General features: G+C 45.2%; 3 protein-coding genes across 6 annotated transcripts in view; 2 read left to right on the top strand and 1 right to left on the bottom strand.

Annotated features, from left to right (window-relative positions):
• The first annotated feature begins 1,555 nt into the window (after window positions 1-1,555).
• On the top strand, window positions 1,556-10,624 carry LOC122766281 (F-box only protein 41-like). 2 transcript variants are annotated; one of them, XR_006360052.1, is made up of 17 exons: window positions 1,556-1,730; window positions 2,947-3,124; window positions 3,821-4,336; window positions 4,944-5,023; window positions 5,176-5,248; window positions 5,849-6,067; window positions 6,515-6,576; window positions 6,679-6,831; window positions 7,298-7,458; window positions 7,534-7,757; window positions 8,169-8,284; window positions 8,478-8,630; window positions 8,698-8,793; window positions 8,898-9,020; window positions 9,109-9,267; window positions 9,353-9,468; window positions 9,681-10,624. XR_006360052.1 is itself a non-coding variant. In XM_044021012.1 (17 exons), the coding sequence occupies exons 2-17, from the start codon at window positions 2,972-2,974 to the stop codon at window positions 9,741-9,743; spliced, it is 2,463 nt and encodes an 820-aa protein (XP_043876947.1). In that variant the 5' UTR covers window positions 1,556-1,730; window positions 2,947-2,971; the 3' UTR covers window positions 9,744-10,624. The 2 variants fall into 2 exon arrangements, 1 of the variants encoding a protein (XP_043876947.1); XM_044021012.1 differs by having other exon boundaries at window positions 8,898-9,016.
• A 132-nt stretch (window positions 10,625-10,756) lies between these two features.
• On the top strand, window positions 10,757-13,449 carry LOC122766285 (ceramide-1-phosphate transfer protein-like). The gene is made up of 6 exons (XM_044021019.1): window positions 10,757-11,093; window positions 11,693-11,757; window positions 12,076-12,263; window positions 12,711-12,861; window positions 12,939-13,135; window positions 13,209-13,449. Exons 1-6 carry the CDS (start codon window positions 11,003-11,005, stop codon window positions 13,435-13,437), a joined length of 921 nt encoding a protein of 306 aa, XP_043876954.1. The 5' UTR covers window positions 10,757-11,002; the 3' UTR covers window positions 13,438-13,449.
• Window positions 12,182-16,179, bottom strand: part of LOC122766282 (oocyte zinc finger protein XlCOF6-like) — a 5,595-nt gene continuing 1,597 nt past the window's right edge. For 2 of the 3 annotated variants that reach the window (XM_044021013.1, XM_044021016.1), the window contains exons 4-7: window positions 15,919-16,031; window positions 15,480-15,721; window positions 14,993-15,096; window positions 13,483-14,924 (exon numbers count right to left, since the gene is read on the bottom strand). In XM_044021013.1, the coding sequence (XP_043876948.1) occupies window positions 13,760-14,924; window positions 14,993-15,096; window positions 15,480-15,721; window positions 15,919-16,031 (1,624 nt within the window). In that variant the 3' untranslated portion in view covers window positions 13,483-13,759. Of the gene's footprint in view, window positions 12,246-13,482; window positions 14,925-14,992; window positions 15,097-15,479; window positions 15,722-15,918; window positions 16,032-16,179 lie in introns of those variants that run through there. The other variant, XM_044021014.1, reaches the window with a different exon arrangement.

Raw genomic sequence — 16,179 nt, 5'->3', positions numbered from 1 at the left:
ATCATCGTACGCAGGAAGTTCATCTTCATCGTTATCACAGTAAATAAACAACAGGGTTGTTGTCTTCTTCATCATCATCATCGTCATCATCATCATCGTCACTGTGATGGCGACCGATGGTCCTCCCGTCGTTCATCAACAGGTCGCTGTTGCCAGGCAACGACTCTGGTTCTTATTAGTTGTGTCGGTTGAAGAGTTCCTCCAGCCTTTATGAGCTGTGAAGGCTGTGTTGCCATGGCAACAGCAGCAGTCGCAGCGGCGGCAGCCACCAAAGACTCTTTAAGTTTCAAACAAACTGGACTGAGTCATTTTTTTCCTCCTCCAGGAAAAACAGCAGCGAGGGCTTGATGCAGATAATCTTCATCGTCATCATCATCATCATCACTCGTTCTCGCTGCGGTCACTTCACACCTTTATTCAGCTCCATGTTTAGACCAGTGTCCGTCTGTCTGTCCTTTACCACTCACTCTCCCACACCAAACCTTATAGAGAAAATCAGTGATTTAAGCTCAGAGTGACACAGGAGCTGCTGGTCTACTGCTGCCTCGTGTGGTCACTTTGTGTCACTGAGGTCAATCCCAATGCAGAATTTTAAATGCCAAAGTCACTAAAATAATACATGTGAACTTAGTGATGGAGGCAGCAGTGGATCAACAACTCCTGTGTGATGTTTGGTGTGGGAGAGTGAGTACTTTGTGAGTATGTTTTGTATTTGTTACCTCTTTAGGACGTTCTCTGTCATACTGACCTTGTCAGGACCACTAGTCCTCATGGAGACCAAAACCTGGTCCTAATGAAGCAGAATCTAAAGAACTAGTTAAGTTTAGGACTAAGATTTGAACTGTGGTTCTGGTTTGTCAACGTCCTCAGAAGAACAGGTGCACAAACCGCTCTGTCCTACTGTCTGCAGGTTGCTGTCGCCCTCCAGTGGTCACTTCTTCACACTGCAGCTCTTTGCTCTTCATGACACCATGTCTGCTATTTATTAATACATTCACTCTTATTATCTGCCAATCATTTCATATTCTTCTACACAAAATCATTTTTGTAATGATTTTATTTTATGAATCTAATATCTACCTACCTACCTACCCATCTTCCTACCTACCTACCAACCAATCTTCCTACCTACCTACCAACCAATCTTCCTACTCACCCACCTACCCATCTTCCTACCTACCTACCTACCCATCCCTACCTACCTACCCATCTTCCTACCTACCTACCAACCTACCCATCTTCCTACCTACCTACCCATCTTCCTACCTACCTACCCATCTTCCTACCTACCTACCAACCTACTCTTCCTACCTACCTACCAACCTACCCATCTTCCTGCCTACCTCTTCCTACCTACCTTACCTACCTCTTCCTACCTACCTACCCATCTTCCTACCTTCCTGTCTGTTGTCATTAATATTTAATTAATAATCTTCCATGTTTTCACTGATCAGCTGTGACAGGTCACACAGTTCCTACGTCACAGCAGCAAGCGGCTGCACACTGATATGAGGAGGAGGAGGAGGGAGTGCGGGGCGGCGGTTCTCTCTCTCTCTCACACACACACACACACACACACACGTTGACAGTGGGCTGCTACTCCTGCACAAGATCATCACAGACGGCACAGAGCATCGATCAGTCCGCACACACACCGCGTGCGCCCCAGAGTGAAGTCCTGATGGAAACCATGGCAACGTCTTTTTAGCACGAGGCCCAGTGACGCACTGGTAAGTAAATATTTATTTGACTTAATAAAACATTTTTGTGTGTAAAATGTTTGAATATAAAATGTTTTTAATTCATTAAATGATGAAAGGATTATTTATAAAATTATGACTGTTATAATCGTAACTCTCCAATAGAAACGTGTTTACTTTGTGTTAGCTAACTAGCTACTACCAAACTAGCTAGCTGACATAGGTTTGGAACGCTACAAGTTTCGCTCACTGGCGGGACCGCAAGCTAGCACACAGGTAATAGAGTTAAAACTAGCTTGTACATTTAGCCATGTAAAGGACCTTAAAACGATGGAAAAACTGCCCAAAATGTAAGAAATGTTCACTTAAAATTAAGACTTTCTTGTCTTGATTAAGCTAACTTTAAGAACGTACACCTTAGCTGCAGTCGGGACTTTACGCTAACTGTTGTTTAAAGTAACAAAAACCAGGCTTATTTTTACTTTCTTTAAAATCAATTTTTGCAGTTTTGGACGTTTCTTTCTTCCCGCTCATTTGTGTATATTTACTAGAACTCCTCTTCATGTGGATTTGACACTTTCAGACTGTAATGTGTCTTGAAACGAGGTTAAAACGGGACAAAATTGATGTCCATAAAACAAGCAAAGAAAACGCTGCCATGTAAGAAATGTTCACTTAAAATGAAGACCTTTTTTTGTCGTGACTGAGATTAATCCGATTAAAACAAATTAGATTTTTTGTTTTCACACATTAAATATCAGAATTATTAGCATAAAACCAGGCTCGGACGTTTCTTTCTTCCTGCTCATTCAAGCGGATTTTCAATTCCTCTACATGTGGATTTGACCCGAGGAGACAACGCCGCCGCCGGTGGGGGGGGAGCTAGCTCCATGCTTCACTTAGCATTAGCATCACATGGAAGACACACACACACACACACACATTGTCCTACTCTGGTCAAACCTGGTCTGTGGAGGTTTTGGACGTGAGTAGGACACGATACTTACTTGATGTTTCCATGTTTGTTTGTTGTTTTTAATCTGTCACACGCTGGTGTTTCTTCTTCATGTGTTTAATCCACACATTTTCTGTCTCATTAACATTTCATGACAAAATCATTTATGAAGCACATTCTCTCGCACTGACCCACTTTCTTTACGGCTCGGCTCTTTCTCTCCTCTCTCTTACTTTCTCACAGCGTCTCTCATCATTTTCTCACCTATTCTTTCCCTCTTCTGTCTTCCAGGTCGTCTTCGTCTCCTCTGTGAATCATGTCCTCCTCCTTGTCCTCCTCCCCGTCCTCCTCGGAGCTGCCCTACTTTTGTCCCCGCTGCGGCGACAAGCTCCGCTTCCCGTCTGTGCCCGACCTCCGGGCTCACCTGGTCAGCCGACACACTTACGAGACCCTGCTGTTGCTGTCGCAGGTATTTTTTAAATGTGTTCACTGTTCTCTACATCAGGGTTTCTCAGTCCTGGTCCTGGTCCTGAGGACCCAGTGCCCTGCATGGTGGTCTTTATTTATATTTAGTGCTTGACGACCGCTCAACTACAGTTTCTACAGATTCACACGCGTGTAAACCAGCGGAGTCAGGAATCAAACACACAACCTTCCAGTTGAAATTGGAGGTCGTAAGTCAGCACCAAAGTCGTCGGCTCGTCGGAACTCCTCCCGCACTGATATCGCAATTCGGTGGACATATTTCCTACACTGTTTGTACGTATGAAATATTGCATAATGCGTTCACATGGACCACATTAGCTTGCTGGTTAGCGACCCTAGCTCTTAGGCAAACGTTAGATCCCTCGTGAGGTTGTGCAGGAACTAGACTGCACATTTCCAGTCACGACTTCCGAGGCCGTCGTTACGCACTAATGTTTGAAGCCACGTTACAGAGACACAAATCGTGACTTAAATATCGTGATAATATCGTAACGTGACTTGAATATTATGATAATATCTTATCGTGACTTAAATATCGTGATAATATCTTATCGTGACTTAAATATCGTGACCTAAATTTAGTTTTTGTAAATAAGTAAAAATCTTATTTAGAAGAGCAGAGGCGGAGTCTAACTGAAAACTTGACCCATCCTCTGTTTGATGCTCTGTGTTATTTCAGGCGCGGGTCAGAAGCTCCGGACCAGATGTTCTCCTCCCACTCCTCGGCTCCGCTGCGTCCCACACACAGAGCTCCTCTCTGGGCACGGACGCTCACGGCACCCCCCTGCTGCTGACCTGCCTGGATCTCACCTCGTCATCCGCCTCCGTCCGGCTGCTCAGGGAAATGTTTAGCTCCTCAGATCACGTTCCCTCCTCCTCAGCAGGTCCAGAGGAACCATCCGGTGCTCTGGCTCTGCCCGGCGCTCTGGAGTCTTTCCGTCGCAGAGACGTCGGCGTCCTGGACTTCGGTCTGTCAGTGGGGATCGGGCTGGAGGAGCGACTCGGACTGGGCCTGGACAGGATGATCGCCCGCACGTTTGCCGAGGTGGAGGAGAGGGTGCATCTGCGCATGGGCCGACTGAGGGTGGAGCTGCAGAGGAGGGAGGCGGAGCTGGGGCGGCAGCGCTCGGAAGGGGAGCGGCTGAGGAGTGAGAAACAGGAAGTGGAGAAGAGGGCAAAGTACCTGTCCAGACAGGTGGGTGGAGCTGTGATGCTGTGATGTGGCGACCATTTTAAAGGTAGTTCAGGTTTTTTTTAAGAGTTGCTCGATGAGTCAGCACTGACAAGGAAAAACTGATTCTCGCCACTTAACTAAAGACTCCCCGACTAAAATCTATGTTCAATAAAGTCTACGATAAATTTAGAATCTGTTAAAACACTCACTCTCCCACACCAAACTCCATAGAGAAAATCAGCATTTTTAGTTCATGGGGAAACAGGAGCTGCTGCCTCTTGTGGTCACTTTGTGTCATTGATTTGAATCCGCCAGAAGGTTTTTGAATGTCAAAGTCACAAAATAAGATATTTGAATTTAGTGATGGAGGCAGCAGTGGATCAACGACTCCTGTGTGCTGTGATGCTAACATGAGTGAGCGGTTTAGAAAGTCACTTTTCTGTTGAAAAACACAGTCGAACACTTAAATGAAGCAGTAAATTTAATCTTAAACTGTCATAGACTAAAGATTATGTCGATTTTATTAAGTATGTATGTTATGAAGTGGCCAAAAACATTTTTTTCTTCACAGATTTCACAGTCTGCTTCACCATACCTGAAAATAAAGTCTTTCATTTCCTTTCCTCAGGTCTCTGCTGCCGTGGAGCTGACGGAGCGCTTGAAGAACGAGCTGCAGGAAAAAGAGAAGGAGCTGAACGAACGACAACAGTCAGTGAAACCTTCAAAACAAAAGCTGCGACGTTAAATCGGCAAAATAAAACAGCCGCATTATAAATGACAGCTTTAGCTAATCTGCCGATAAAATCAGTAACTTCTGTTAAAATGTCTTCCGTTATATATTTCAAACGTGTGTTTTGCAGGGAAATGGAGGACGTGGAGAGTTTTCTGAGAGCGATGGCGAAGAAAGAAGCGGAGGCTAAGAGCAGACTGCAGGTTTCATTTTCATAAAAATAAGATAACGTGGGTTCAGTTTGACTAATTGTTCGGATCTAAAACACTCGCGGCATCTTAACGGTGCCGTTTAGTGCGTTACGTTTGTTCTTCGTTAGCTTACTATTGGCTAAACAAGCTAGTTTAGCCGCTAACAAAGACTTTGTTTTGGTGGCTGAAGCAATTAAGTTCATTAGCACTATAAACATAACGATTAGCTTAGCAGCTAAGTGTTTCAGGTTAACCAACATCATTAAAGTTGTTTATTGATCAGCGTTCCTGATTTTTAATAAAGTTAAGCTAACTGCTGTCTGTCACCCAGTTTACCTTAGCATTAGCTTTTATCAGGAAAACTTAGTCATGGTCGATCCTGCTAGCTAATAATTAAACATTGCTAACTTCCAGTTTGATTTAGAGATATAAAAAAAAAAAGTTAGTTGAAGTTAGCTAAACGTTTATTAGCTACAACAATTTGTTAAACTTGTTAAATTTGAACAGCGACAGTTAGCAGGTCATGTTAGCCCGACATTTGAAGTTAATTTGATCTTTAGCTCTTAATTCTTAATAATTCATTTACTTATTACTTATTGTTGTTGTTTTCAGGTGTTTATTGAGTCGTTGCTGGAACGAGCCGATCGAGCGGAGCGACAGTTACTGCAGCTCACGCATCGGAACCCCTACGACAAAACGTATGCGTATACTGACGCGTACGCGGCGAGGGAGGAATATTTACCTGTACGCGGTGGAGGAGGAGGACGCAGTCTGGACGGCAGCGCGAGCGACGTCGGTACAGACAGAACGCAGGGAACGAGCAGCAACCGGGTGAGGAAAACAACGACATTTACGCAAAATTATACTTATCACCTACAGCAAAAACCAGTGACTTTTCTCAGTCGTATAATTTTAAAAATCTGCGAAAACAAATGTATTCATGATGTACAGTATATATTCAAACAAATTAATATATATATGTATATATTAGTAGTTTATTTACCTTTAATTAAGCAGTTTTAATCTTATATAAGTAAATTTGTCATTTATATATTTTTTACTTTTTTTAATAATCTGCATAAATGTCATTTTTTGGTTTTAAAGATTGAGAAAGAATCATTGGCAAGTTTCAGATTTTTACCTTTTTGGCCGTTAATGTCCGACTTGAATCTGTCATTTTGTTTGTCTTTATAATTCACATTTGCTTTTACCTCGTATGTCATCATCGTTGTCCATTTCATCCGTCCTCTGTCTCTATGTTTGTCCTCCGTCTTCCAGAGGAGCTTCAGTCTTTCAGGCTCCCTCAGAGAGAGAGATGGTCTGTACCATCATCACTACGGGTACAGTTCCACGTTTACGTCAATAATAAAAAAATTGTATTTTATTTATCTTATTTATCTACAGTAAATTGCTCACCTGTCCTCTGTCTCTGTCTCTTTCAGGGGTCTCACGGGACACATGCGGACTCTGTCTCTGTGCTCCGGAGGCTGGAGCAGCGAGGGAGCGCTGGTCCATCTTCACCCTCCTCACTGTCCCGCAGCCTGGACTCAGAGAGACGGGGGAGGAGGAGGAGACGACAGAAGAGAGAGATTATGGTACGTGAGAGCGTTAGTTAACCATCTGCTGACCTCTAGAAGTTGAAGTTCGTATGTGGTGTTTACTCTGCGTGTGTTGTGAGGTTTATTGAGGCGCTGAACCGCTCACTCTCCCATACCAAAGCCCATAGAGAAAACCAGTGATTTTAACATCACACGCACACAGGAGTTGTTGATCCACTGCTGCCTCCATCACTAAGTTCACATGTGTTATTTTGTCAATTCGGCTTTTAAAATCCGTCGTTCAGATTTACGTCAGTGACACAAAGTGACCACACGAGGCAGCAGTAGACCAGCAGCTCCTGTGTCCCTGCAGCTAAAATCACAGATTTTCTCTATGGGCTTTGGTGTGGGAGAGTGAGTGAGACAAAGACGTGAACGTGTTCTGAAGACGTCACAGACATGTTTTCAGCAGCAGGGGGCGCTCACAGCTGAAGCTTTTTTTGCTTTTCTTCTTCTTGTCCAGGGTCGGGCAGGAGGGCTGGGGTCGAACGTGGAGTAGCAACAATCGCCGTCACTACAGCACTGAAGAAGAAGAAGATGAGGAGGAGGAGGAGGAGGAGGAAGCCTGGAGCAGCTCTGAGATGAAGAGGCTCGTTTTCACCAGGACACAAACACTAGGATCAGGTAACTGTTGCTCCGTTTGTCTTTTGTTCAGTTCTTTACAGACGTTTACGGGTTTTTTTTCCGCTCTTCTTTCAGACATCCTCTCCTCCCTCCGCTCCACTCCCTCCTGTTGTCATGGCGAGAGGCGGCTGGGGGCGGATACCTTGAGGCTGAGGGCAGGGCTTTTCTGCGTCCTCCCGTATCTGGACGTGCGCTCACTGCTGCGTGCCGCCGAGGTGTGCTCTGATTGGCGCTTCGTTGCCAGGCACCCGGCGGTCTGGACACGCCTCCAGCTGGAAAACGCCCGCGTGTCGCCCGAGGTACGAGAGCCTTCGCTAACTCACGCTTAGTCACAACGCCACGTATGCTACGTATGTGTAAGGTGCGGAAACACTAACACAGACGGAAACATAGCAGTACGACAGCAGACCACAGGGGGGCAGTGTGGGCACCAAACCTTTTTCAAAAGACATTTTACGAGTATTTTACGAGACAACATAGTGGTTGCGTTTAACTCTTTATTAGGAAATTCGTAATCACGACTTCAAACTGTATTTGTCAAACTCTAGATTCTGTGCTGCGGTTTCAACAATGTTGACGTTTGTGGGCCGTGAATTTACATCGTTTGCGTGACATCGTGACGCAGTGTCGCGAACGCAACTAAAATAAAATGGTTTGTTTTGTCCAGTACAACAATAATATTTTTTGTCTTGTGTGTGTTTTGTGTGTAGTTCCTGACCACGCTGTCTCAGTGGTGTACGCAAACTCAGTCTGTGATTCTGAACAACCTGAAGCCACGAGGTCGACGAGTCGATGAGACGCGAGAGGACTATCACATGAACACGAGGTGACGCACGCACACACACACACACACACACACACACACCTAAAGACCGGTGTGTTGTGAGGACGTTCAAATGTCCCGAAATGTCCTCATAAGAAATAATTTTGCCATGGTAACACCTCACTTTAGCGCCACTGTGGTGATAGCAGGAGCAGGGCATTGTGGGTAACGGTCGAGTGTTTTCCGTGTGTTTCAGAGGCAGCGTGGAGCCGGGTGTGGAGGCGCTGCTGCGGTCCGCAGGGGGCAGTCTGCTCCACCTGTCCGTCTCTCAGTGTCCTCACATCCTCACTGACAGGACGCTGTGGTTAGCGAGCTGCTACAGCAGGAACCTGCGGACGCTGACGTACAGGTGAGTGTGTTCACCTGTCACTCTGTCACGTTTGGAACGCACCCTGACTCTTCACGTGTCTGTGCAGGAGCTCTTCACATCCTCTCGGTCAGGAGGTTCTCTGGGCTCTCGGTGCCGGCTGCAGGAGCATCAGCGGCCTGCAGGTGGCGCCCGCTCATCCCTGGTCAGTGGAACCACATTCATCTGTACCTAATAAACTGACCACAGCTGAGCGCCGTGAATGAGAATCATCGCAAAAACAATAACGTTTGTCATTTTCTCTTTCAGCCAACAACCAACGCGATTTGGAAACCGCTGCTTGCAGACGATTGGTCGATGCTGGCCACACCTCCGCTCACTCAGTGTGGGTGGGGCCGGCTGTGGGACTCAGGGATTGGTTTCCGTTGGTGAGTGAGTGAAACTCTTTGATGTTTGCATTTCCTCGCAAAAAAGTTTTGTGTACGCTCGTTCTGATTTTTCTGCTTGTGTGTGTGTGTAGTTCGCACCTGTGCTCACCTGCAGGTGTTGGAGCTGGAGCGCATTACCAACCTCAGCCTGCAGGTGGCGACCGAGCTGTGCGAGGCCGGACTGAAGAGTCTGCAGACGCTGATCCTGACGCACACGCCCGTGAGCGGACAGGCCATCCTGCATTTCCACAGTGAGACGTTACCTGTGAACACACCTGTGTTTATTATCTCTGTCAGCACGAGCTAATCATTAATAATGTGTGTGTGTGTGTGCAGGTGTGTGCGCTAATATCAGGTCTATCAGGGTCGAGGTGTCGGTGTCAGATTACTTTGAGGAGCCAGATTCTCCCGAAGCTCGACGACTGTTTGGGGAAATTCTCAGTACGTTAAAGGTGAGTTTGAGTGAGAGCGTGGGATTCTGGGAAACGGTGTCCTGGTCTTTCTGCTCAGAAACAGAAACACGTTAGCAACACAAACGTGTCTCTCACAGAGCCTCAGTGCAGCGGATGCAGGCTGTCACTTGACTGTGGTACATTAATCTGCCGGTAACCATAGCAACGGTGCAGATTCTTACGCTGTTATTTTTATGTTTCTCCCCCCGCAGGTTCTCCAGATGCATCCAGGACTGTGTGATGTCCTGCAGGTTAAAGCTGAAGGATTCTGCTGACCTCAGCACACACACACACACGTGAGGCTGAAATGTCCCCACAAATCACAACGTCCCTACAATGTTGGTTACTTCGCGGTCCTCACAAAGGCAGCAGTAGGACATACACACACTCACATGTCGGTACTTGTGCACCCGTGAGGACGCACGTTTACCAATGCTGGGGCCTTGAGGAAAAACAGATGCTTGGCTAACACGGATGCTTACATTAGTTAATATTAGCATTTACAAGCTACAGATGCTAAGAATTTACCAAGCTAGCAGAAACAGTAAAACAAATGACAAAAAGATCAGGACCGAACAAACCCCGATCTGTACAAAACCCTTTACATGAAAGTCCCTTAGAATATTTTTAAATTTTAATTAAATATTTAATTTAAATATTTCCTCCACCTTAAGCAGAAAACACCCTTTATTCTTACTCTATTTTGTCAAAATCCCTTTCTTTATTTAAGACAAAACATCAAATTCCCTTTAAAAATAACCCTTATCCACCATTAACAAACCCTTTATTCGTAGCCTTTAGTTTGACGTACCGGCCCTTTAAGCTAACAGTATTGTCATTTTTCTACATATCTTTCTTCTACTAAACTAAGAAAACCTTTAATGTCACTAATTATTAACTGTAATAAGTGAACTTTTCCTTTGGGTTTTTCTTTAGCGTTATCATTTACACATAAGCACAAGCACACACGAGTATGCACAAATATTTTTGCACAAAAAACCCCACTGATTCATACACCAAAGACAATCATTCATTCATTCATTAAAACACGCATTGTCTATTGTATGTAAACGTCCATCAACAATGTCTTCCATTGTGTTTGTTGGTATTCAGGTGCTACGTGTCATTTTACCGCCAATAAAACATTTTAAATAAGTTTCCCGAGTTTTGTGACGTTAATGAACAAAACGTTAAAAAAGCAAAAATAAATAAATTAAACACAACAAATATATATATTGTATATATATTGATTTATATATATATACATATTTCGAATCGACTTCTAGCTAAATTTGATTTTATTACAATCTTATTTTGTGTGTATAAAATTTAATAATGACAGTTTCCTCTGGGACAAATGTCAAGAGCAAAGGTCAGCTTGGTGTGTGTGTTTGTTCGGCAAACAAATGACCTTTAACCCCAGCAGAGAGAGTAACAGAGGGAGAGATTGCGCTAACCAGTGAAAGTGTTTAAACAGTGGGAAAGTGTGTACGTTTGTCTGTTTGTTTGTGTTGTTGTTGTTGTTGTTGTCGCCATGGGTTTCCTCAGGAGGACGTCGCTGCTTCGCTGCCTGCTGTTGTCGGCCATGTTGGCTCTGTTCCTCTTTGTCAGCTCTTTGTGGCTTCGTGAGTTTAACTAAGTTCAAGTGTTTAACTTGAGTCAATTGTAACTTGTAATTGTAAGATACGATAATATAGTAGATAATATAATACTTTATATTTGATACTTTTGTGTAAAACACTGATTTACTGTATGAAAGTTTCCCACATTATGGTTACGTGGCAAACAGAGTTTTATACGTCACTGCTGAGCTTGAAACAAACGTATGAAATGTATACACCATGTACTAAAACTTGACCTTTTTAAAAAACTGTCACTAACAGAGATTTTACAAAAAATCTAAAGTTGCTAACGTGTCATATTGTAATAATAATTGTAATAAGATTAAAAATATATATCTTAATATAATTAGTAAGGAGTTTTATTATAACATAACAGTGTAGTAAAAAAGTTACAAAAAATCTAGAAAAGTCAAATGATGGCAATTATATATATTTTTAAGAACCTAAAATATATGATTATAATATTAATATTGTATTATAGTCTTAGAGCTGATCAACAATAAACAGCTACTGTACAAAGGTGACCTGGCAGTTTATATATAAGTAAGATATCTGTAAAGATATAAAATGCTGAATCATTTTGTTTCTATTTTTTTCTTCAGCTCAGGGCGGAGCCAGAGACTGCGGCTCCGCCTGGCAACCATGTTTCAATTTTTACCGCCAAACAGTAAGAGACTCATGCACACACACACACACAATGAAAAAAAGTCATAGTAAGATGTCCAAAATATCAGTGTAGTGAGGCGTCATTACATTAACATTAATCATGTGAAAACAGGTTTTTAGAGAAGTAGGGAGCGCAAATTTTCTTTTATCAAGAAAGGTCCTCATCCCTGTGGTCAAACACCGAGGTCCTCACAAGGATACCAATTTCAGAAATGCTTTAACTCCCTCTTTTTAAAAAGAAACGCGTGTATATCCTAATATACTAAGTAAAAGCTGTGTCCAGTATAAAGATAAAAAGCTTGCTCTATTTCTCTCTCAGCCTGAACCTCCACTGGTTCCTCAGGAGTGGGTGGAGAATGGCGAAGCCCCGCCCCTCATAAAGGATTGTCCTGGCCAGTCGTTTCAGGTCCGTCATCTTCTGCTGCATTTAAAGTCCAGTCTGTCCAGTGACAACGACGACGACGTCCTGCTGGAGCCGTATCTGCAGAGCTGGGATCAACTGCTCAGGTTAGTTAACGTTAACTTAATCTAACTTTAACTTTGTAATTGATTTAACGATGTAGGACGAGCTCATGATGAGCGAAATCAACCAAAATATAAGACTGAGAAGATTCTGTCGCGTTAACTATTAAATGTCAGTGTAGTAAGGCGTCCGAAATATCGCAAAATTTTGTAGGTTTTGGAAAATATTGTAGAAATAAGGTGCCCGAAATATCACAAAAAGGTCGGTGTAGTAAGGTGTCCGAAATATCGCAACACTTTGTAGAAGTAAGGTGTCCGAAAATATTGTAGACGTAAAGCGTCCAAAGTATCGCAAAATTTTGAAGGTGGTGTCCGAAATGTGGCAAAATATCGATGAAGGCGTCCGAAATATCGCAATATTCGCGTGTCATAACGAGTGAAAACATCAAACAGATAAATGTCGTAAGTAAATGGTTCTCACGTCTTCGTCAGGTTCATGGAGTCTCTGGGGACGATGGTGGGTTTCTTCTCTCAGAAAGTCAGCAACAAAGTCTCTCTGATCCGAGAGCTGTCACTAAAACGCGCCGCAGAGGATCATGGGAAACGTGACGCCACCAACCGAACGCCTGTACTGAAACGCAGCGTGAGTGTCGCGAAAACACGTCTGTGAAAATGTTTTTGTACATTTTGTAAAAAAAAACAAAAATAATTTCTGCGAAGGCTTTTCGCTCAGTGCGGTCGATGGTGGAGGCGGAGCTAAAGGCGGGCGCGGTGGACTTCACCCGCCGTTCAGACTCGGGCTGTCGGACGCTGCTGAGGCTCCATCGCTCGCTGCTGTGGCTGAAGCTGATGTTGGACGGTTTGGCCCAAGGACCGGACGCAGACGGACGGTTCAAAACCCCCGGAGAGCTGAGCAGGTAAAACAAACAAAACAAGTGACCAGCGTCGTTACCACGGAAACGCTTTAATGAACAACCGTTGAACCCGCAGAGACGCCTACATGGTAGCGCTGGCGCCGCACCACCACTGGGTGCTGCGTCAGGCGGCCGAGTTCGTCTTCCTCGCCCTCCCGGACAGAAGCTACTTCCTGCAGCTGGTGTGCGTTAACAGCCAGGAGGAGGCCACGCCCATTCTGCGCATCATCATTCGCGCGCTGGCGCGGGTTCACCAGCGGACGCAGCGGATACTGAGCGAGTACGACATGCTGGAGCTGCCGTGACGTCAGGTTTACGCTTTATTTACAGGATCAGAAAAACACCGACTGTATTTTCGACAGATTTATTTATTATCGTTACTTTTCTGTGTGTTAGACGTTTTGCTTGAATGCTAAAGAGTTAGTTCAGGTGTTTTGTCGCTAAAAAAGTCTCACAGTGAGATAAAGACGTGAACATGTGTGGATATAAACTGGCAGCCATGTTTTCACTCAGTGATTCAAAAGTCTAAATTAAAAAGTATTTTGTAAAAAAAAACATGTCGATGTCGATGTTTCTTTCAAACTTTTGCCACTTACACAACAATGGACCTGTGAAGGAAACAAAGGATCAGGACTGTGCGTCCGGTCTCTGGGACCCGTGTCCTCCGTCGTCTCCAGCGTGTGCGTCCGTCTCGTGTCTCCTCATGTGCGTCTTCAGACAGTGGCTCTGCGTGAACGCTCTGTCGCACAGCGAACACTTGTACGGCCGCTCGCCGTTGTGCGTCCTCATGTGAACGGTCAAGTGATCCTGGCGAGCGCAGCCTTTGCCGCAGACCTTGCACACAAACCGCTTGACGCCCGCGTGGCTCGCGGCGTGCGTCTTGAGAGAACTCGTGGTCTTGAAGGAGCGGCCGCACTCGGCGCAGGTGTGCGGCGCCGCGTCCGAGTGCACCGCCGTGTGTCTCATCAGGCAGCTTCTGGCCACGAAGCGCTTGCCGCAGACGTCGCAGACGAACGGCCGCTCGCCGCTGTGCGTGCGCAGGTGACCTTTGAGCGCGCCGTTGGACAGGAAGGTCTTGCAGCAGACGTCGCAGAGGTAGCGCCGCTCCCGCGCCGCGTGGACCCTCAGGTGCGCCTTCAGCCGGTCGGGGTGTTTGAAGCGCTTCCCGCACACCTCGCAGACGCAGCGCTGCTCCGCCAGGTGAGTCGCCCTGTGGCGCCGGAACGCCGTGACGCCGCTGAGCGTCCTCCCGCACTCGCCGCAGCGGTACGCGTCGGGAGCGCCGTGCGTCTTGCTGTGATATTTCAGCTGCGTCTTCAGGCCGAAGCGTTTGCCGCAGACGCCGCAGCTGTGCGGTTTCTCCGCCACGTGAACCCAGCGGTGATTCTTTAAGCTGGCGCGGTGCGTGAAGGTCTTACCGCACGCGTCGCACCTGAAGCGGTTCTGCTCGGCGTGCGTGGCCACGTGTGCGGCGAGCTTGCCGGCGCTGGAGTAGGACTTCCCGCAGAGCGCGCAGTCGTGCATCTCGTGCTGGCGTCGCAGGTGAGCCTTGAGCTCGTCCACGGAGTCGAGGCGAGCGCCGCACACGCCACACTCGCGCAGCAGCTCGTCCACGTGGCTCCAGGCGTGTTTGAAGAAGCCGCCCCGGAATTTGTAGGACCGCCCACAAACGTGACACCGCAGCTTACTCGGCGTCGTGCTGTGGCCTCCGGGTGCTTCCGTCCTCCTGGTTTTTTTGGGCGGTTTCCAGTCGGACTGTTGCGATGGCGAGCTGACGGCGCGAGCGTCTGCTCTGTGATCAAAACAGCCGTTCAAAAACTTGTTTTTACTCATAAAAACGTAAACATCTGAGTTAATCACCTCAAACTGCTTCCTGCTTCCTGTTCTGTCGCCGTGATGTCCTCCTTCTTGTTTCCTGGCAGCATGTGAAGCTCCGCCTCTTCCTTCCCCTCCGCCTCGTCTCTCTGCGGGAATTTATTTTTAATTCTCTAAAAAACATTTCATTTTTTTTAACTTTACATCACAATGGAAGTGTAATGACCTTCAGTCGTCTGCAGAGGGCGAACTTTCACACTCTGGTGGACCTCAGAGATTTTTTATTTTCTTTAATTGTTTTATAAAATTATATAGATTTAAAATTGTATTTTCTTTTGCAATCTTTGTTATATTTTAATTTTGTATCCGTTAATTAAATGTGACAATGTATTTTCATAAAACTGAATATTTTTTAATTCATTGTGTTTTTAAAAAAATTTATTTAAAGTGTTTTTTTGTTTATTTCCTTCTCTAAATTTAGCTTTAAAATTTTAAATTAAGCTTTATTTTTTAACACTGGAAGTGTAATGACCTTCAGTCGCAGGTAGAGGGCAGACTTCCCCGCCCCCGATGACCTGATGGCGGTCAGGATTTCCTCCGGCGTCAGGGTCCTGGTCCTCAGAGGAAACAGTCTGCGGCTCCTGTCGCTCACGAACACGTCCACGTGTTTGTGGGGCGGCAGCTGAGGGAAGGTGGAGTGCAGCAGCTGCAGGAAGTCTGCCTCCTGCAGGCCGCGAGGGCACTGCAACTCCAGCAGGGGGCACTTTTTCAACACTGGAACACATCCAGAAATAAAGAAATAAAATTTAAAATTTAAAATGTATTCTCCTGTAACGGTTAGTTCAGCTTCAATTTGCACCTTGAAAATAGGTTTATAAATAATATATTTTGCGATCTCCAAACTTTGTTTTTGTGCAGAAAAGAAGCTAAAAATGTATCTGATGACGCATCAGAAAACAGATGAAACTCACCAGCATTAGAGAGACGGTCGACCTGCGCGCCGTGCAGGAGGCGGAGCTTCAAATCCAGGTGATTTGACTCCGAGTCGTTGATCCGAGGTCTGCCGGGTTTTCTTTTCACGGAGCTAAAAAAAAATAAAATATTAGCATTAAATAAACACGTAGCTAATTTTTTATTTTTTTTACTTTCACGAAACGGAAAAAATCCCAAAATAATAAATAAACTTATTTCTATATTTTCTAAATTGGTGAATTATCAACATTTTTTTTTAC

Source organism: Solea senegalensis, linkage group LG3 (genome assembly GCF_019176455.1).
Source record: "Solea senegalensis isolate Sse05_10M linkage group LG3, IFAPA_SoseM_1, whole genome shotgun sequence".
Taxonomy (NCBI): domain Eukaryota; kingdom Metazoa; phylum Chordata; class Actinopteri; order Pleuronectiformes; family Soleidae; genus Solea; species Solea senegalensis.
Note: the sequence above shows the minus strand (reverse complement) of the source record. Positions and strands in the feature narration are given on the sequence as shown.